Source organism: Rhea americana, unplaced genomic scaffold (assembly GCF_003343005.1).
Source record: "Rhea americana isolate MKP2758 unplaced genomic scaffold, rheAme1 scaffold_51, whole genome shotgun sequence".
Classification (NCBI taxonomy): Eukaryota; Metazoa; Chordata; class Aves; order Rheiformes; family Rheidae; genus Rhea; species Rhea americana.
This window is the reverse complement of record NW_028186657.1, coordinates 4,190,656-4,212,254: the sequence shown is the minus strand read 5'-3', so window position 1 is coordinate 4,212,254 and position 21,599 is coordinate 4,190,656. Positions and strand designations below refer to the sequence as shown.

The following is a 21,599-nucleotide window of genomic DNA, read 5'->3' as shown; positions in this document are numbered from 1 at the left end:
CAGATCGTTCTAGCTCTTCCCAGAGCACTTGCACTTGCTCAGCTGGATTTTAGGCGGCCTTGTTCAGTGCCTTCTGCTGCATGTGTTAGACCAGTCTCACTAAAGCTGACGTAAGGCTGTGTTCATCCTCTTCATTCCCTAGTGATCTGGAACACATTGGACAATTTTGYTTCTACAGCCTTCATTAAAACTGGGAACTGGTTAAAAACCCAAAGCAGTGCTGCTGTCCTGGGAAGGCAGCTGGAATTCAGCCACTCCCCAAACAGCACCAGCTTCAAGGAAAGGTCCTGGCCACCAGGCAGCACGCAAGCGGTGCTGYGCTGACTGCAGCTCCGCAGCTGCTGCTTAGTGGGAGAGCAGCAATGACAAAAGAGAAACTGGTGTTATTGTGGGGGAAAAGGTGTCACAGATCTTGGACACATCATGTTTCATTCTGCCTACACGAAACATCTGGTGCTAGGTGTACTTGGCACCCTGTGTACTGAACCTTATAGAATATGGTAAATCACGTGTTTTACTGATTGCTTGTCAAGTTGCCTTATAACATTGACAATAGGACACTGCTGTGTTGCAGTGTTTGGCCTCACTGGTTCCTGTTTGTGCTGCACTGAAGCATGTGAAGGTACAGAGCAGCACGGCAGCATCGCTGATTTAGAATAAACTCAGAACAGCCTTTGAGCTTCATGCTGTTGGAAGCTGCCATTAAGAACTGGCTACAGCAGCATCACCTTGGCTACACACWGGGGAAAGAAACCAGGCTGTGCTGGAGTCCGGTCTGTGGGATGTGTTCCTCGCCACTGCCCTGTTGCAGTGCTGTGATGGAAGAGGATGCTAATGAGGTGCCCTCTACTCCAGTAGGCTAGCGAGTCCAGCAGGTCTGCAAGCACTGGAGTCTCTGATGCTGTGCTGGGGGAGTATTGAACAGTTAATCCCTCTCCAGCCTTCCTGTGCTACTCAAGATTTTGTAGACCTATCATGGRATCCCTTCAGTTCTCTCTTCTCCAGGCTGATTTGCCCTGGCCCACCCAGTTATCCCTCACATGGAAGCTATTTCACGATTTACACTGTTCTTTTTGCCCTTCCTGGGTCCTTTCTGGATCCAATATATGCTTTCCTTATGTTGAGAGGACTAGAACTACACATGTATCAAAGTGAATTTGCATAGTGGAATAATGCTGTCTTCTATTTTGTTCTCTATTCCTTTATTAGCAACTGCTAACATATGATTTGCTTTTTTTTGAATGCTATCAAGCAGTAATGTGATATTTTCCTATTAATAAGTCTGATAATCCCAAGATCTCATTTCTGGGAAAGCAGTGCTTGCTCAGAACCCATTATTGCTCTATTTGAACCTAGAACTGCTTCCCCTATTTGCACCATTTTACATTTCTTTACACAGAGTTTTGTATACTATTTTGTTGTCTAGTCCCTGTCTCAAAAACACCTGCATTCTTAATACCTACCTGTGACAGTGTTCTCCTCCCCGCTCCCCTAACCTGACACAACCCTTGCAGGGTGATAACCATCAGTAACAGTCATGATAGCTGCATGTGATTCAAATCAGAATTTGGGGAGACAGATAACAGCACATAGCCAAGTGCAAATTAAGCCTGTGCCAACCCAAATATTGCTGATATGCAAATATGACTACAAGCCTACCATCTTAYACCATAAATGTGAGGCAGCCCAGAGCCTGTTGAGCTCTCCTGCACAGCAGCAGGCTGCATTGCAGAATCTCCCCTTGAGGAGGGTCGCCTCTCAAGGTTACTCCTTGAGGTTGAGAGATTCCTTACCCACGATAGATCCTTGGTAAGTGACTAAATAGCACACTGAAGCTTTGCAAACGTTGCTAAGTTTTATCTCTGATTGATTGTGCATGTAATTCTTTAGACATAAACCATTGACCAAGTCTGGGACTAAGATTGGATTCAGCCACCCTTAAACTGCTYCAAGGAGGAGTTTGGAAAGCAARGGGGTCCACCCTGAAGCTCTTGACTCAATGTGAGGGTCTCCTTGACAATTTCTTCTGACCATTCCCTCCATGTAGTAATAACCAAGTGTACCTTGCCATCAAATCTGGTTAAACCACTGTATCATTTACCATTGAACTTTTAAAATCACTATGTTATCTCARTAAAACATATTGCTGCTTCTCTCTTATGRGTGAAGTGCATTACTCATCCATCACAGCACCCCTGTCCTTAATGCTGTGAACTACTATGTAACCCTGGAAAACTTTCGCACATTATTGGTCATCATATTTTCCAGAGAGATCTTCCAAACAGGTCAGAAAAAGTAATTAAGTCAGAAAGACTAAGAAGTGTTTCTAGGACATGGTGTGGTAGATCTTTGGAAAACACTTCRTTTTGGAGAGGAAGCATTTGTGAGAGGCCCTCCAAGCTTGTTTTTTGCACATAGAAATGCGAAGCTGGGAAAAGAAAGAGAGGAGTCTGCGCTAATTCTGGTGCCCCAGAATTAGGGCAACAAAGAGGTTAGGAAAAATAGCAGGGGACAAAATCAGAGGTGCAGATTGAGTCAAACGTTTGAATGAAAGAGCCCAGAACCTGCTCTTACTACTCAGTGCAACAGGAAGGTAGTGAACCTTAAGAGACTGACGGAAAGGCAAAACAAACGGTATACTGAAATCTCTGGTGGTAGTACCATGCTGAGTGTCTCAGAAGAGGAAAAAGAGAGGGCACCTAACCATAACAGTAGGAAAGAAGCAGTTGCAATACATATAAAGCGGAAATGGAGAAATGATTCTTCAGTGGAGCTCACTCAGCATTTCTGGAAAGTATAAGATCCGGCTCTCAGTTCTTCCAATCACTGCGCTGAAATCTTCATCAGCTAAAATGTCCTATTTTGTGTTGTTTTGCTGGATTCTGATACAGACCTTTATAGGTGAGTCTTTACCTGCTTTTCTCTGTGCTTTCTCAGAAAACAAAAAATATATAATGCTAAAAACAGTGGCACTTGTGTTGCCTGTGTATGTATACACCTCAGTAAAAAAAGGTTGTAGTTGTATACAGAATTTCAAAAGATTTTAAACATTAATACCGTTCAAAAATATTTTCAGTTATTAAAAACATAAGTGGCTTTCTCTGTGTATAGGGTTGATTAGTTCTCCTTGTCCCTCAAATTATGTAATTTCTTTACCATTAAGTGAGTACTACTGGCTTTGCTTCTGCATCCAYAACCATACAGTGCTGATACAGCCCCAGTCAGGGAATTGCAATACTGACAGAGTAATGAATGTGTGTATGTGYTAAAGAAAGGAATTTCTGAAGGCCTAAGGGCTATCTCCTGCTATGAGTAGAGTACTGTTGAGGGAGAGCATGTTTCAAAATTCCTCTCTCTCTACTTCCAAAATGTTCAGTGTTTTCCCTTTTAATATCTRATTCCTAAAAGAGATACAAGTCAAAGAAGAGTAACTTGGAAGACTGGGTCGTGGCCAGCACTCATAAGCATGGTTGACATCGGCTACATTTCTGTGCCTGCATTCAGGCACCAGYAGTGGACTTTTCAAAATTGCCTATGCAGCTCGAGGAGATGATTTCACCTACTTTTAGCAGGGTCTGATGAGCTCCTAATGGGAACTGTGCTCTTAAATCACTTARGCATTTCAAGAAATTTTATCTTAGATGACTAGTTATTACATTTAATCAGCCAGCCTCTAACACAATGAAATATCAAGTATAATCTTTATAGCTATTGCAGTGTTCTTAAATCAGTCTGAAAAGTAATGGAAAGGTTTGATTATTGATGGAATACAGGAAAGAGGTGGTTCATGCCCTGTTAAGATCTATGAGGCAAGTTAACACAACCGCAGCCTACATGGTGTCTGCTGCATAGGCAGAGCTTCATAGGCACTTTGCTGCAGTCCAAGGAATTATATAGTATTTTTGATCTGTTGCTGGACTCAGAAGGTGGAGCAGGAGGGCTCTATCCTCACTGCATTTTCATCCTCAAAATAAATCGAAGGTACTTGTCTTCATTTAATCTTATTTCAAAAACATTCTTATATGCAGAGCTCCTGGAGAGCGAGACCAACTTTTTATTACCTTCCTCTCTCTAATCCATCTCAGCACTGAGAATGAGTAGTTTTGGTACTCCAGAAAACAACACAGTGGGCAGCTAAAGGCTGCTTTCCTATTTACCAATGATTTTCTCTGCAATGTCATAAGTAACAGAAGCTTTAAGGAAAAATATAAAAAACAGGATTGGTAGGGAAAAGATGTCAAGTATCTTCTACCAAAAAAAAAAAAGGCAAATTATTCCAGAAGCAATTCAGGAAAAACATTCTTTTTCAATTACTGTTCTTAGCTGGAGGATGTGTCTTTGTTCATGCAGTGGACAAATCTACAAGAGAAAAGGAACTCTTGGAGTTATTGCCTAATTCTTACATTAATAGGAGGTAACTAATACTATAATACAATCCAACCTCACTGACTTCAACGGGACTGCCCAGGAATAGCTGATGCCTTGTGTCAAAATTCAATGCCCAGGAGGGTCACAGCCAAGAACAAGGTGTCAGGATATAAATGTCCCAGAAATCTCTTTCTTAATTTCAAAGGCATTTGAATTCAGTCTTATTTACTATTTCTTTTGGAAGTTCCTCTGTAGATGGGGCTGCAGCTAAGAAAGAAGATATTTAGTCCTCGCACAGATTCGTACTGTTGAAGCAAGACTGTCGCAGTATCTTAGCTCTCACTGCTAACCAGCAGTGAAGGCAGATGTTAGGAACATTAGCTCTGTATAAATTAAGAGGATTTGAAACTGCAAAAACTATAATTTTCCCATCAGTACTGCTAGGAAACTGCRTTGGAGACCCTCTGGTGCCTTATTTCTTCCTTCTTCTTTTTATTCTTTGTTTAATAATCTCAGCTCTATGTTTCTTTCAAAGAGGAGAGTAGGTAATTTTTTATTTGTTGAACAGTTGTCTAATAAAAAGTGGAGAAATGATGAAATGGAAATGATGAATGAAATTCCTCAAATAACAGTTACCTGAACTCCAAGAGTAGTTCATGCTGGCCTTGATTTTATACACATCATTTTGGGGGTGACCTGAAAATGTGTGTTGACCCATTCCAGTGACTAATTCCCTGCTCATCTGTGGATACTTTCAAGATCCATGGGACGTRTTGTTTTGCTCTGCCATCACAGAAAGAGGGCTGAATGCTCTCTTTGGCTGCAACATGGCAAAYGAACCTACCCTTTCCAAGAAGTAAATCAGGCAGYCATCTTATATAGCCTTAATACTTCATTTTTTTGGCATATCCTAGCTTCAATTCAGTAYAAAAGTCTTTCACACCATATTACATATTGCTTTGTCTCTTCCACTCTTTTAGCATTTGGAGTTGTGGAAACCTGAAGTGGTTGGCTTATCTTGCCAACCGGATAAGCAATAATGAAACTAAAATGTCATCCCAGTAACAAGTAATGAGGCAGAATGCTGCAAACAAAAATCTTACCCGGGGAATAGTCCATTAAAGGCAAAACAAAACAGACACTGTTGGAAGCATCTCTGTTTGCTCTCTGGGAGTCATGCTAAAAAGAAAAGGCATTCAATCAGCTGGCAAAATAGACCTGTTGAGCAAACCAGTGTCAAAGCTGGTGATAACAGCGGTAGCTGTGGTGACTCCTCTTTGGGATAAACAAACTGACCATGAGAAATCAGAATGGTAGATTACCCTCTTGCTGCAATAAAGGATCAAATGTAGATGTTCCCCCCGGTCCTCAGTTCCTGTTTTGCTGTACCTTAATGGTAACACGGGGAAAGGTAGAAGGATCAACAYAGACAAAGATGAATGCAGACCAGAAGAGATTTGTCCCCATAAGTGAATATTTCTTTTTAGTGTGGTGCCTTCACAAGGAAGAAATTCMTTTTAGGCCTAATTTGGGAATTGCATGGACAGGTAAGGGGGAATGACATGTAACAAAGATTCAAACTAGATGCTAAGATGGGTATTGCCTGTAAACACAAAGTAAAGTTGATCGTGAAGARTAAGAGCACAAATAAAATGTGAATCTGCTCTTTTTTACATCAATATAATGCTAGTAATTAAAGCTCATGTGGATACTGTGCTCTGCAAGGGATGCACCAATCTGTAACTTGAGCAATTGGCCAGGCTTGCTCAGAAATGCAAGGAGCAGCACACTTTCCCAGAGTAGTTTCACACAGACAGATCCCATTGATCTGCCATCGTAAGCTGGCTCTGTCTAGGAGATCTTTTTAATGACGATTTTAATGGGTGTTTGATCTTACTTGCCTCCTCCAGGCCAAGCAGCTACTGACTGAGGTCAGTCTTTCTTTTCCTCCCATGTTGTGTTGCATAGGTAGAACCACACATCTATTAGCTGCCAAAATTCCTCACTCTTCTTTCTTTGTTCTTCCTTGACAGCGCACACCCTATCTGACACTGCTGTAAGAGGAGAAATAGGGCGCTCTGTTACATTACCTTGCGCCTACAAAGTAGCAAGATGGAGAGACGTCTCAGATATGTGCTGGGGCAAGGGCAAGTGCCCAAATTCAAAATGTAATAACAAAATTTTGCACACAACTGGGAATAGAGTGACATTCAGAAAATCTCAGAGATACAATCTTCAGGGTTATATTTCCTATGGAGATGTGTCTCTCACAATAAAGGAAGTGGAGGAAGAAGATGCAGGTGTATACTGCTGCCGCATAGAAATCCCTGGCTGGTTCAATGACATCAAACTGAACATTAAGCTGGAGGTGGTCAGAGGTGAGGTTTTTGGCTTTTTCTATATAGTCAATGTTTAGAAACCTGTCACTGGGTATGAGTTTAAAAACTGGGTGTAGCTTTTTGCCCAAAAAACAAAAATTACTGAAAAAGGTAGGTTTAAGTGAGGGTCCAAACTAGTTGCAGATTTGAGTCAAATTCAATAAGCAATTTTGATGAGAAAATAGTAACGTTCACTTTTTTCTCTTTTCAAAGGAAAGATTTAATTGCTCATTTTGAAAGTACATTTGAGTTTTTAAACAACTATGTAACTGRAAAACGGAATTTAGCATTATTAAAGGCCCTTGGAATGAAACTCATTATTTTGTTTTGGGTTCAGCCCAGCAAGCTTTTCACCCTAAGATTTTCATTTTGTTTGTTTCATAAGGAGATCCACATTTTTTGTAAATTCTATCTCAGAGTCTCAAAGGACTTTTTCCTTTTCCCATTATTTTGCAGAGCTGCAAGATAAAGTAAGGGTCTTGCAAAGCAGAGAGGAGGTTGAAAAGCATTGCAAAGCTCAGAAAAAAGATCCAGCTTCCACACAGCAGAAAGAAAAATTTATTTCACAGGTGCAATTGGTGATGATTTATACAGAAGTCTGTATAGGCCTGCTATAAACAATATAACTGGAGAGTGGGGCAAAAATACGGCAGTGCCTTTCTATGCCAGAGTTTGAAGACAGTGGAGCTCAAAAAAAAAAAAAAAAAAAGGGAAAAAAAAAAAAAAAAAAAAAAAAAAAAAAAAAAAAAAAAAAAAAAAAAAAAAAAGAGCTGCTCTTATCAAAAGCTCTTGGCTGAAAATTGGACTTTTTTATTTAGAACATGTGTGGGACTCCCTGCCTTCCTTAGCTTTTTATCAGAACAGTGAATCTGATAAGTTTGTAAGTTTTGAGGATTGACCATAACAGGTTTTGGCGTTTTCCGTTCTGTGCGAGGGTCAAGGAGTGGATACTTTAAATGTGCTGTTACTTAGGACTCCTTTTTACTTGAAAAAAAAAGACCTTAAAAATCCCTGATTCCCAGATAGGTTGGGTTAGCTGAGGTCTGGGGTGGCTGASCTGCTGACCATGCTCTGATTTAGTGTCTCTTCTTTCTTTGTCTGCTTTCCCTCAGCAACAACTCTGCCAACGAGAACCAGGCTTCAGACGACAAGGTTAACCCTGACTCCTTCAGGTATCACAGGCAATCAGGGACAGTAGCTCCCACCACCTAGGATGCAGCACGCTCCCAGAAAGTTTAATTTTGACTTGTGGGAAGTATGCATCAGACTAAGATACACACTTGTGTAGTTGGGGATATTCCTGCTACTGTTCCTTTTACTTTTATTAGATGTGGAGAAAATGGAGGAAAGAAGAATGTCCTAGAACAGATTTAGGGCAAAGTGTAATGTTCACATCCTCCCTGTGGTTTTCAGCGTCTGTGAGGTTTTTGTTTATCTGAATTTGTTTAGTTGTAGTGCTAAGAAGCCTGAATCTCTAACTCCAGTGCAAATTTACATTGCTATAGTTGCATGTGTACAAGCTACCTGTGCCCTGTTCAGGTCTTCAGTAAAATTCAAGCACCTGAAGTTGAAGGGTTGTTGGAGGATCTAGCTAAGGAAAATAAGGTCTTCATTTTCTTTTCCTGATTTTCAGATCACACTCTTTGACAAGTAATGGCCGGTAGTCAGTGATGTTATCATGGCACTACCATGTTAAAAAAAAAGCGAGAGATTGACTGATTACTCTTATACTTGGGCTGGGACAGTGGACAGTAGGCACTGTGTGAAAATGAAACCATCTTAACCAGCAGGAAAATGTGATACATAAAATGTTTCACATCTACCAAATGCAAGTCTATATTCCCAATGGAAAATATGTCTAATAATAAAGAATATGTAATAKGAAAACAGGAATATACTGCTGCTGCCCAGCTTTCTTACAAAATAGAGCAAAATCTTAAGTTTCAGGTTGAAAAAGATTAATGAAGGATCCTTCTCTGTATGGGATGTGCAGAGATCCGCTCAGCTGTCATGAGGGAGCTGATTAGGACTGCGAAACTTAAGGAAGTTTAGGTAATTCACAGAAAAAGGTGTTGTGGAAAGTCTGAAAAAGCAAAACTAGAATCCTGGGAATTGGTCTCATTGGGATCTGTTTTCTGCTAATTAGACCACCATTTAAAACAGCTAGTCTCCCAACTTTATTTGCAATATTTTAGTGAATAGATAATTTTCATTCATTTCAAGTTTGGTTTTCCTCAAGCTCAGCTGTGAATGTTCTGACCTASCTGTTCTCTTGATTATGGCTTTTCATGCAGCACCTCCAGTGATGGCAACAACCATGACAAAGCCTCGCATTTCCCCCCCGAATTTTAGAAAAACAATTTCTGTTTCCCAAGCAACCTCCAATCTACAAGCAACAGTTACGGCAGAGACTGCTGTCCTCCTGACAACTGTCACTCCCCCAGCAACAACTACCGAAATAATTGTTCCTCCAACACTTCTTAACCCACCAGCAACTACTGAGTCTCCAACAGTAGTTATGTTGGAGACCTTTGCTCCCCCAACATTCACTATGACAGCAAATGACATTTTCCCAGAAATTACCGTGACAACTAGTGCTCCAGTAGATTTTTCAACTGGTTTTCAAGCAGCTGACATGATGACTGAAGGTAACTACATGTTTGRTTCAATAGGATTTACATTGTTCCTGAAGGTACAAAGAGTAACCAGAACCAATCCCTTCTTTTATCTATTTTACATAGATGTTAGTCAGACTCTTGTGTTACAGAGGTTTTCCAGATAGACACTACTGTAGATGAGAAGTTTTCTTCTGGGTAACCATACATTTTTCTCTGTGGATTTAGGGAAATATAGATCAAATGTTGCAGATGATGTCAAAATGGGGGAATGGCCAAGATGCTGGAGGGTAGGTCTTCTATTCAGAGGAGTTTCTACAGGGCTGWCAGAAAGCTCATGAAGTACAACAGAAATAAATATCAAGTTCTCCATCTGAGATGAATTAACTCCATGCACCAGAGTAGGTCATGGCTGACTGAATAGAAAACAGCTTTACAGAAAGGAATCTGGGAATTTTGGTTGAGAATTTGACTATGGAAATGAAGGTCAGCTGCATACTGAGCCACACTAGCAAGACTGTAAGTAATGGGTCAAGGGAAATGATCRTTTCCCTTTATTAGAACTTAGGGGGCCACGTCTGGATTAGCATGTTTATCAGACCYTCTACATAAGAAAATCTGTGASAAACTGGAGCGAGTCCAGTAGAGGGCTGCTAAGATGGTCAGGCAGCTGGATTTGGTCAACCTGGAGAAGAGAACGTAAAGGAGGGTTTTAATTTAATTGCTGTCTTCAGCTAGCTGGTGGGGATTATAAAGACATAGCCAGACTCTTCTTGGAAGTACACRGTGAAAGGATGAGAGGCAACACACTCAAGCTGCAGCAAGGGAAATTCTGATTAGATATAAGGAAAAATCTTCACAGGGAGGGTGGTTAAAAATTGAGAGAGGAGCCAAAAGAAGCTGTGGAATATCCACTCTTGGAAGTATTCAAATGGCCAAGGCCCTGAGCAACCTGCTCTGACTTCAGTTAGGACTGACTTCAGTGTTAGCCCTGTTCTCAGCAGTAGGTTAGACCAGACGACCTTGTGATAAATTGAATGGTGGGTATGTTTATAAAGTAGAGAAAGGACAATGTTTGTATATCATTGGAGTTTTTCAAAATCAGGAAAATTTTATCTTTGTTTAGTTTTGATATTTATGAACCAAATCTCTTCACCTAGAGTAGCACCATTTGTTTCATTCTCCAAGGAAGTTAATTCTAGGAGTTAAATCTATAGGTTTCACTACCCTCAGATATAGTCCAAACCAGAAACAACACACCTGTCTTTCTGTGGTACCTTTAACTGTCTGCATTCAAGAACAAATTCAGGTTTCCCTTTCCTTTACTCTGTTCTTTCAGGGACCATTATAGTGTGAATATTCATATCACTTTACACTAAATGTATTTTTTAAGAGACTGCTAGTGAATAGGATTGGACAAAAATGGCAGTGAAACAGAGGTCCACTAAACTCTGCATTAATTTTTGCGTTGATTTGGGAAAGGCAATTGAAAAGGTCTATTGAAAAGGTCAATTAAGAGCGTGTTCTGCTTGAGCAATAAAGTCAATGAGAATTCAATGTATCTTAAAATTGAGTACTTAAATGTCTTCCCAAATGAAGGCTGCTGTTATTATTATTTAGCTGGCAATAGTGACATATTATAGTCCTCATCATCTTTATCCTAGGTTGCTGTTTTATCCACATTAGTGACTTTTCTACAGATTGATGTCTGCACACGAGGCTGGGTTTTGTGCCTTTTGGGGGTCTTATATCACTTGAAGCTCTTTCTGAACGTTTTCAAAAACATGAACTTTTCAGTAATGTCTCTAGTCTTACAGTCATAACCATGTGCCATAGTTAAACCTAGCAACAATAAATTACATCCACAGCTAAACTGTTTAAATGGCTAGCTGCTGAACAGGCTAATAAAGTACATCAGATGTGTGAGTAGGATGGCCTGCAAACACTACAACTTGGGTACAAATTTTCATCTCTTGTTTAGCTGATGATGTAAAATTGTGCTAGAAATTTTGAACACCATCAGAAGACCACCCTAAACAACAATCTTTATGAACATTACTTTTCACCTCATTTCAGTGACTACTGAATTCCCAAGTGCACTTCCAAGTTCAGAGGGAACTGAAAATGCAGGCATGTCTCTCCTTACAGAAGATGAACTAACTGTGTGTAAGTATGACAATTTTGCAAGCTCAGAAGCTGCAAAAAGCTGCATATTCAGAGAAATGAAGAAATTGTCATAAACAAAAGTATTGACCACCTTAATGAGTGTAGCAAATGCTTATTGATAGTTATTCATTATATCTGGATGCAAAAGCTGTCTGGGATCCACAGCGAAGTTGTCTGAAATCAGGAAGAAGCAATAGATGAGAAATGCGTATTTTCAAGTACCCCAAAGGAAATACATTTTCAGTCACTCATTACTGTCAGATATTTCAGTCTGAGTGAAGATAAGAGTTGTTCTTTGCCTCAGTCCAAACTTCAATTCTCAGATATATGATTTGTCATCAGTGTGAATTCATTATGTTTTCCATTTAATATCCTCTCTGACTGCAGTGAGGTTTGAATCTTGTTTTATATATATTCAGTTATGTGGCCTGCAGGCTCAGCTATTCAGTACCCAACACATGTCCTTGGTCATAACGGAAAATAATAGGTAATTACCACAACTATTAGTCATTCCTTCAAGTAACTGGGATGCAAAATCTTAGCATATTTGATAAATAAACTTAATGTAAGTTTGCCTGCTCTAGATTCCTCTTTTAATCTTGCTGGGTTTCCATGGGAACTCCTGACACAATATTAGCTTGAATATAGGCTCTTCGTTTCTAATCAAATACCACTAAAACCTTTCACCTACCGTACACGATGGTACAGTGGAGGTGCTCTCATGGATCCTCATCTGTGGTTTTAAGAAATTTTAAATGGATAATGAAAGAAACTGCCAGAAATGTTCTGTTTTCACTGAAGAGATGAAGACAACATGGTACTCAGAAGGCATTTTCTCTCAGTCAAGTGCAAATGACAAATAGCCCGTATTATTCAGATCTGCCTACCAGATGCCTGCAAACAAGACTTCAAAAAAAATAAAGCTAAAATTCAAGGATGAYACATCAATATTTTGCTGCTTTTAGTTTCAGCTATTGCCAAAAGTCTCCTGTGATCCTAATACAAAGTATTAAAGTAATCTGTATGGGTTTTTGCAGGTCTTGTTTTGATAGCTCTGGAGACTTGCACGGGAAACAGGATTTATGAAACTGTTCTTTAATGTCCCTGGACAGGGCTCACAGAAGACACTTCGTAACAGATCTTGTGAGCATCTGTGAGCATTTCTCTCCATTCAGTTTCATTTCTCTTCTTTCTGAGTTGTAAACTTCATTTTATACGTTGGCTAAATTGTCTCCCATTTTATACCATAGGGTGATTTTTTGCACCTGCAGCTACCGGGCTTCTCTCCTATTTGTTCTTGGAGCCCTGTCTGGCACTCTCATGCTCACTGAAGACTTGCTCAGAGCCACTTTGGTGCTTTGTTCTCCTGCTCTCATGCCTGGTTTCTGAAATATCCTTCACGTGGGATGAGAATGAAGAATTTCTTCCTTTATAAAGTCATCCTTTGAATGCACCCCAATTTGTCATTTTGGAAAATCTTGTATTTCAGTTACCCACCCCATCTTCTTATCAATCCCAGTTATAGGAGGCTGAACAGACATGCATCTGTGTACAATCCCCTGGCAGAAGACTATGAGACTGGTAAAGAAAGCACAGCATTGAGACTAGGGATAGAGATGCCAGTTGCTCTTATGGTCCCAACAAGAAACTATGGAGCATGCAGAGCTAGCTCTAGGCGTGAGGCACCTATCTTTTTACACAGGGCCCTATGCTTTTGACACCAGCAGCCTCTTTACTCTAGCAGGGAATGGAGCATCAACTGGACAACGGCACGTGCACAGCAGTCGCTTTGCATGCACATGGCTGTCCTGGCTGTCCTGGCGTACCACCACACGTAACAGGCATAGGCAAAAGTCTGTGTGAGGCACATGCAAAACATCTGGATGTGCTCTGTGTGACCAGCAGGTCTGGCTATGTGGCAGAGGAAAGACCATGCATGATTTGCTTCAGCAGGACTTGAGAAGYGGTTGTTTATTGCACTTTGCTAGAAAGTAGGACTAAATCCAATAGGCAACAGAAATACTTACGCTAATCTCCTTCTCTGAATCATCTCCCCGTCTTCCCTTGACTGTAGAGGGAGCATAAGGACATCACTCAGCCAAGGTAGAGAACAACTATATTCTCTCATTGTCAAATAGGGAGTTTCAGAAACGGTCTTAGTGTTGGGATTCTTAGGGCAACTTAAATTGTCACTGCAGGTTATAAAGAGTAACCATRGATCGAATAACAGCAAACAACATATCACGCTTACATGAGTCATCGTTTGCTCCCACCTATGCAAAAATTTGTGATGTGTTATTTTCAAGGCCAAACTCCCACAATACAAAAAAATACTGCAGAGTAATAGAGTATTACCTAGCAACAGCAATAAGCCAAGTTACATTCTGGATTTACTCTCCTTTTTCTCTGTGAAATAATGCGTTCAACAGATTAACATCTCTGTTAAAACAAACTCCAGCCTTATCATAATGCAATGAAAGGCTAGCTTGTGGCTGATCGCTGTACTGACATTAGCACAGTGACTGGGAGAGAAACACAGGACTGAAACAACCCTCCACCTTTAAGTGCAATTCTTACACTAAGGGTGCAAAAGTCTCAGACTAGCCATTATCCCCATATGCTTAGGCGTATCCTTCCTTGCTACAGATAAATTCTAGGACTCTTTGGGGAACAAATTTTARTTTTAAAGGGGCTGTACTTTACAAATGGCTCATTATTTTTAAAATTAGGTGATACAAGTGGGATTGTACTAAGCATTGCATATTCCTACATGAGCATCACATGACAGGAAAGTTTCTGAATTTGTGAAAAGCTGAGTGAAAGATTAGGAAAAAAGGCTGCTAGAGGCATTGAAGAGTTTTATGGAGGGGGCCGTGTTTGTAGTCGGTAAAAGTAGACTATAAGTCAAGCACAGACAAAACCTGGTCCTTTTTTATTAGATATAATTACAGTGAATTTTGTAGTCTATTTTTTAATGGTATTTGAATTCCATGTTAAATATAAAGRAGAGAATGGTTTCACGGAGATCAGAATACAACATGTTATCTGAAGAACAAAGAAAATCTTTCTGCACTAAGTATACATTTGCTGAGTATACACATAAGCTTATCTTTATTTTTTTTTTGGTAGCAAATTGATTAATTCTATTTAGCCCTACAGTTAAGTATAATCTGCATCACAAATCTGAACACCAAATACTGATGCTGTCTTGGTCACCAGACAGACTGGAATTTTTCTGAATGGACAGTTATTTGTAAGCAGTTCCTGAGGGGACAGCAATTTACTCAACTCTTCTAACAGGATTAGTATGAACATCTGATTGTACCCATCACCRTGCAACATTCTGAGGGTCTCGTGCATTTAACATATCCTTTTGCTGTGGTATCAGGCACATTAAATCTGTTACACACGTCCAGGCAAATATGACTGATCTAGTCTCCAGTACATTTTGCTAGTACAGAAGCTCTGCATTTGTTCTCTTATCGAAACCTTGAAACCACTATTCCTCACCATCTTTCTATGCATTAGTATGACCTAGAACAAGAAGTGAGCTGAGGTTTCAGTTTGCTCAACTGAGTGACTTCTGAGTTTTTAAGATGTTACTAAGCATTGGGCACTTCCTGTATTGATCCAAGAGCTCCAAATACTTAAATATTTCATCACCTTGAAGCAGAAGGTCACAATGAACCAAGGGCAAGACTGTACCACCCTGTTGTGATTTAATTTCACTAGCAAAAGTAAAATAGTAGGATCATAGGATAATAATAGAAAAGCTAGCTGCAAGAGCTCTTGAGCATTCCTTTAGTTCATCCCCAYATCCAAAGCTTGGTAAACTAGAACTGAATTATTCTTAATACCCTAAGACAGACAGAAAGAAATACATCATCTTCACAGAGCTATCTTAGATCTGTGGAAAATTATCTGAACCTGCAGATATGACCTGTGATTCTCAGTAATAATGTGTGATCATGCATGATTCTGACCACTGTTAAGCTGAGGAGGTTCTGTTGCTTAGTATTGTGTCATTTTTTACTACATTCTCTACCATCTTGTGCTTACAAAAATGAAAACTCTCTCACAGGAGACAAGTTTCTTCTATCATTCTTCATGGGCTATTCCTGGGATGCTTCTTTCCTTGATAAAGACTGACTTTTCCTGATGAATGCCTGATACACATTTTTTGGCTACAACAGATTTTTCACTACTGGCTGATTGCAAGGTGCTTTATTTCTCTTGTTCAGTGCCCTCCTTGTTCACTGAGAGTTCATTATCCTCTGATTAATGTGATGACAACTATAGTGACCCTCAAAGTTCTGCATTCATTCAGCTGATTGTGCCAGTAATAACTATTTCAATTTCTTTTGTTTTCAGATATTTCAGGAAGTTCAAACAGCAAGGCGAAGAGAAATGATTATCAGGTAAAATTTCCTCTAAGCTTTAAAAATGTTTGGTTAACTAGAAGCCAGAAGGACATCAGGACTTGCTAGTGAATTTTAAGGCATTCATACTAAATGGACAATGTTCACAAACTAGTAGCTTGAATTTTTATTTAGAAATTCAGGAAGAGTTTTAGAGTGGTTTATTTAGTTTTGTTTAGACTTTTTGTTGGACTTCCTTAAGAAGCTCACGTTTGGTGGGGTAAATCTAGGCCCAAATGCTTCAGAGCAAGAAGTATTAAATATTAAACCAGTAATTCATTTTGCTTATCTTCTGACATTTCTTCTCCGTACTTTGCACATACAAGCTCAGAAAAGTGTTGCAAACGCCAGCTCCTAGCAGATACTTCAGAGCTCTTAGCCACTGGGACAACCCAAACTTGTATGAGTAGGTCTGAAGTAAAGCATGCTTTTAAAGCCTTTTCAGTTTTCTCTTCTTCTTTCCAGTTTCCAATCTATGTCGTTCTCGTCATCTGTTCCATAGTGGCATCCATTCTTTTCATGTTGATGCTCTCATCACTGTTATGGAAATGTAAGTATCCCTGAGCACATAATTTTTTAATGCTTCTAATGCAGGCTTAATACAGACGTCCTTCTACATCTCTGGTTAATCTTCGCTGTCTTCAGGAATTCAGGACAGAGAACAAACTAATGAGCAGTGCACTTCTTGACCCAGTTCTCCATGTCAGGCCACCTTAAAGCTCGCCTATCCTTGTTATAGGTGATATCAGGGTGTGTCCAGGGATCCTTACTGTCATACAGTGGCACTGTCAGGACAGATGGGCTATAGGAAGTGGGACTAGACTATGCAGGCCTTGCTTCTCCTCATCCTGATGTTTCAGTGCTGACATAAAGGCAGATGCAAACTCCTCGCTATCTGGTGCTGCTGGTTGTCAGGTCAGCACCATGATCTGGAGAACTGCTGTGCTCCTCTGGCCTCTGTGATAATGTTCTGCTCATTTTGTGGGGGCACTGTCCTTGCTCCAGGACTGTGTTACCATGAGGGGACCAAGGAGATCTCAGAGCTGCTGCGGATACAGCAGCAACCTCTGCACTCCACTTGTCACACCTGACTCATTTTGTTGGCACTTGCTTTATAGTAACATAGCTCCACAGTTTCCTGGAATTGCTCCTTACGGACATCAGTGTAACTTAAATCAGAATGAGATCCTTTGTTTCCTGCTTAGCTCACAGAAATTTTGCAACTCACTATGTTGTTTTCTGAATCCACTTGACTGATCCATTATGGATTTCTTTTTGCCATTGTGAAATTAACTTTATTTTGCTTCTAGGTAAACACTCAAGGATGTTTAAAATAAAAAGGTAATTCATTTTGTAATATTCTACTAACAATTCCAGTTAACTCCAGCTAATTTTTCTTAGAKGCAGGAAGGTAGTTGCCACTGATCTCAGTAGGTGTAGAATTGGCTTCTGGTTCTTATTACCCAAATTGGGTTATGAGCTAATTTCAGACAACTTCATTTCAGAAAAATCAAACAGTGTTTCCTGTAAAATGCTCAGACAAATAGACACTCAAAGCACCGGAGAGTTTGGGCTACTGGTGCTTACTGTAATGTAGTGACCCCACTTTAGGGAAATAATTGATGTATTTTATACTTTGATCAAATACCAGGATGTCACTCTTCTGTCATCCATAATGGTATAAACCAAGATGATCAATGATGATCATGATCAGATGGCAAATGTTTCCTTTCTTCCTATGATTGCTCAGGGTGGCCTCAGGGATTTACAGTCCACTATGGAGAGGCAATTCATGCTGACACACAAAAAGACTTGGCCCCATGAAGGTCCYTCTACAGCAGTGCGGCAAACTGAAACCTTCCACCATATGACAAATCCTGCAGCTCTCATGTGGCCACTACACATTGTCATATCCTCCTTGAGTCACACCACTCTATGTGAGGTGATTCTGAGACAGATACGAAGTGTGTAAATCCGATGAGTCACCCACTGCAGGTGTTCCTAATAACTTCATGTCTTCTGGCTGATCTGGAAAAAAGGTTTTTCCTCAGACAGACCATTGGATAGTCCAGTGAAGTACCACCCTTCGGTCAATGACTAATGATTTTCAATGGTAGATATATACCAGCTACTCTACTCTGTATCCAGCTTAGGAGATAAGAATTGGGGGCCAAAAGGGGCTTTTTTCTGAATCTCATGCTGATCATCTCCCAACTGTCATTATAAGTTGTGAACAGCCCTTTCATATGCTTTAGACTAATGTAAACAAGGTAAATATTTCACCAGTGTAAGTAAGCAAGTATTGCACCACTGAAGTCAGTGATGCCAGCAGTTTCTGGTCTCAGCTTCCATGGGAAATTGCAAATGTTAAAGTTAAGAAAGGATGTTCTGAAGCAGCAATACTTTTGTTTGCTCCATGCATAGTGATCTGTTTCTTACTGCAGCCTTGGACCACTGGAAGAGCAAGATAAAGATTTTAGTGGTGCTGAAGGAGAAAATGGCCTTTCCATCTTGTGAACAGCCACCGTATCATCTGTAGATGCCTTGGAAGTACAGCTACATTGCAAATAAGAAGGTGCTGCTTCATGCTGCATTGAGAAAGAAGGTTCATTTGTTAGGAGCCCTCAAAAATCAAACTGAACTGCGAAAAATTGAAATTTTCACGCAAAATGTGTTACGTTACCTTTAAAACTCATTGCATCAAAAAGCTTCTCTGAGAATGTGCTGTATTCATTATTCATAGTAGCTTTTGGAATCTACTTTCTTACTAATAGCATGTTACAGAACTGAATTTGTTTTTCTTCAGGTTTTACTAACGTTCTTGATTGAATACAACCTATGCTGTGAGGAACAGAAGACAGGAGGAATAACTCCTCCTGCTGCCTAATTTTGAAGTGTAAAAAAGGGAAAATAAAGTCAGTAAACGCAGTTTCTTATTGCTTTTATATAAACAAGAAAAATACTAAGTCACAATAATGCTGCAAGTATAAATCAAAAATGCAGATGGCTTAAGGGTTACCAGTGCTGCTTATGATTCAGCGTGTTTGAATGACTCTTGGAGACTCTTAATAAACTTACTGTTGTACTGCATTCTTTATGCCACATTCTAAAGCATTGAAATGGGAGTTGGTCAGTCATACCTATAAGGCTGAAATGGCTGTTGTGCTAGCTTAGCTTTCCAAGAAGGAACAGTAACATTTCCACAGGCAGGAAATGGTCCAGGAGATGAACCTCCAGGAACATTTTTCTATCCTGCCTCCTTCACCCCATACTGCTTGTTCTGAAACCAGTATCTCCCCAGCAGTATGCATAGGAAATGCCTGGTTGTTTACTTGTAATTGCTTTTTGGTACTCATCACTGTGATCTGCATATAACAACAGCTCTCCTGGTGGCATCTTCTTGGTGATGCAGATCTACAACATGTAACCCCAGGGTGATTAAACTGGGCCCTAGTAACCAAGCACAGGGTAGAAGAGTGTTGCCTGGCTGGTTTTTAAGTGGATGAGACTAGGGTGCCCTGTCACACCAGTGTTGCCCATTTATTTTTTGGAGGAGATGCAGGTGAGAAGCACAACACAGTCCACAGTAGCACCTCAGAAATGCATCCATCACTTTGGGGGTCCTTAGGAGGCAGACAAAGCCACCTCAGTGATTTAGAGCAGCACAGGCAAAATTCAAAGTTGTGATCTCTGGAGAAAGGGGCTGAGGCTTGGGCTGTTAAAAGCACATGGAGAAAGAAGAGATGGAGGGTAATGTTCCCCTTCTGCTTCCTCTAGTGAGGCAGAAAGGCTGGGGTAGGGTGCTGCTGCTGTAGGGGGTAAAGTTTTCCCCCTGTCTTCCCTGCTATGACAAGATGTCTCCATGCACATATCCCATCCTCAAGGGCACCAACAGGATCTGCTGTGCTTGTTTTTTAGGACTTTGGCATGGCGGAGCTGGTAAGCAGGCTGTGGTTGTTTTCGTGGTCAGTCATCAATTTGTGCTTAGGGCTCATGCTGAGGATAGAGACTGTTGGGACACTCTGGACGACACAGGCAGGGACTAACATGGGCCCCCAGTTAGACGGACTAACTTAGACCACAAGCCTCAGTTTGACATTGSGTTGCCTGGGCAGGAGCTGGAGGTGCAGGCAGCACAACATAGTCATTCTCAAGAGATGTTAAATGCTCCCTGTCCTCCTCGAGCCGTGTAAGTACTGCCGCTCATCTGTCTCTAATGGCAGCTCTGCAACATGAATCTTACCTTCTTTTCAGCTCAGAAAATTGGAACCTTTGGGTAGCTGAAGGGTAGCTTGCTACAGCATGACAGACACCTTTTCATGACACTAATCACACCCTTCCTGAGGGCCTAGGTTTCAGCTGGGTCAAGGTTTAGGTTTTAAAAAAAAGAYTGTGTTGGTAACCAAACCATGGGGAGCCACCACAGCAGGACTGGCCATGGAGGCTCACTCAGGAAGGAGTAACTATGGGATACATCATGGAGGTTTAATATAGGGAGTTGTGGTTCTTGCAACTCTACTGCCATGACAAGGGTAACGACTTGCAAGGGAGAGAGTTCTTGGTTACGGGAATAAATCCTGGCATAGTTAACTCCAGGAACTGAGCACTAGAAGTAAAAGCATATTGTGTAGACAGCATTTGAGCAGGAGGAAACATGGTATGCCAGACCTGGACTTCCCCATCAGTCACACTCAGGGCTGTGGTGAGACATTTTGACGCTACAGCGTCTTCTCCTGGTCCATGCTGTGGTTTGCCCCAGCATGTGGGAGGCTGGAGAAGTTCCTCCTTGGTGTCCCTCTTAACCTCACTGGCTCCCAGGGTTTCATCACTCTGCTGCTTGTGCTGGTCTAACGGCGCCGTGCCAGCGTGAAGCAGAACATCTGAGGAGAGGATGTGGCTTGCAAGCACACGAGCTGGGGTCACTCAGCTGAGATGGGGCTGTGCAATGCTGGCTATTGCAGCTGCCCCAACATCAGGGCACATCAGCTTCCAGGTATGAATACCACACAGATCTACAAAGAATAAAAGGGAGAAAAAAAAAATCAGATAGGTACTTCTCTAAAAGAACACGAACGAAATAGCTTCTTCTTTAAGAAAAAAGAAACCTGCTAATTAAGCCAATCAGATCTTCATTGCAGCTTCTAATTAGCAGGGCTAATCCTTTTGCTACTAATAATTAGCTCTGCACTAATGACCTCCTCAGAGCAGGGCTGGCTTTTGTGGGGGTGGGCTCCAGCACTTTCTTTGTGGTATTGGCTGGATTTGCAGGTCCTGCTTTGGGAGCTGCAGAAGAAGCAGGAGCCAACGAAGTGAGTTTGATCTGACTGGCCATGTGGAACAACAGCCTAGACACACTGTAGGGAAGCTGTAAGTGTAACTTATGCTGCTGAGCATTTTTATTTATTTTTTTATCCATCCCCATTACTGAGACTGAGGTTTGTGGTTTAGAGTGCAAGCAAGGGAGGGATATCTTTAAATGAAAATATGTTGAAGTAATTCYTGAAGAACTGACCCTGGCTGTCAGTATGTCCAGTGGAAGGTTAAAGTAAGCCTTTTAAAATGTAGCTGGAGGGAAAAGTGCTRTTTTCTAGAGCAGAAGAAGCAGAGAAAAATGTAGTTTTTGTGTCTAGTAAGGGAAAAAGTGGAAGAAAGAA

At 40.8% G+C, this 21,599-nt stretch overlaps 1 protein-coding gene across 1 annotated transcript; it reads left to right on the top strand.

The window, feature by feature from the left end:
- The first annotated feature begins 2,756 nt into the window (after nucleotides 1-2,756).
- On the top strand, nucleotides 2,757-18,462 carry LOC146588507 (uncharacterized). The gene is made up of 7 exons (XM_085317823.1): nucleotides 2,757-2,901; nucleotides 6,402-6,746; nucleotides 9,041-9,394; nucleotides 15,899-15,945; nucleotides 16,411-16,495; nucleotides 17,256-17,286; nucleotides 18,390-18,462. The coding sequence occupies exons 1-7, from the start codon at nucleotides 2,757-2,759 to the stop codon at nucleotides 18,460-18,462; spliced, it is 1,080 nt and encodes a 359-aa protein (XP_085173949.1).
- The last annotated feature ends 3,137 nt before the right edge of the window (nucleotides 18,463-21,599 follow it).

What these genes read in the sequence shown, in the direction of transcription:
- LOC146588507 (XM_085317823.1), top strand. Translation starts at nt 2,757, where the DNA reads ATGATTCTTCAGTGGAGCTCACTCAGCATTTCTGGAAAGTATAAGATC. An exon ending in CGAAGAGAAATGATTATCAG is followed by an intron (nt 15,946 to 16,410) that starts GTAAAATTTCCT and finishes TCTTCTTTCCAG; the next exon opens with TTTCCAATCTATGTCGTTCT. An exon ending in CTCATCACTGTTATGGAAAT is followed by an intron (nt 16,496 to 17,255) that starts GTAAGTATCCCT and finishes TTTTGCTTCTAG; the next exon opens with GTAAACACTCAAGGATGTTT.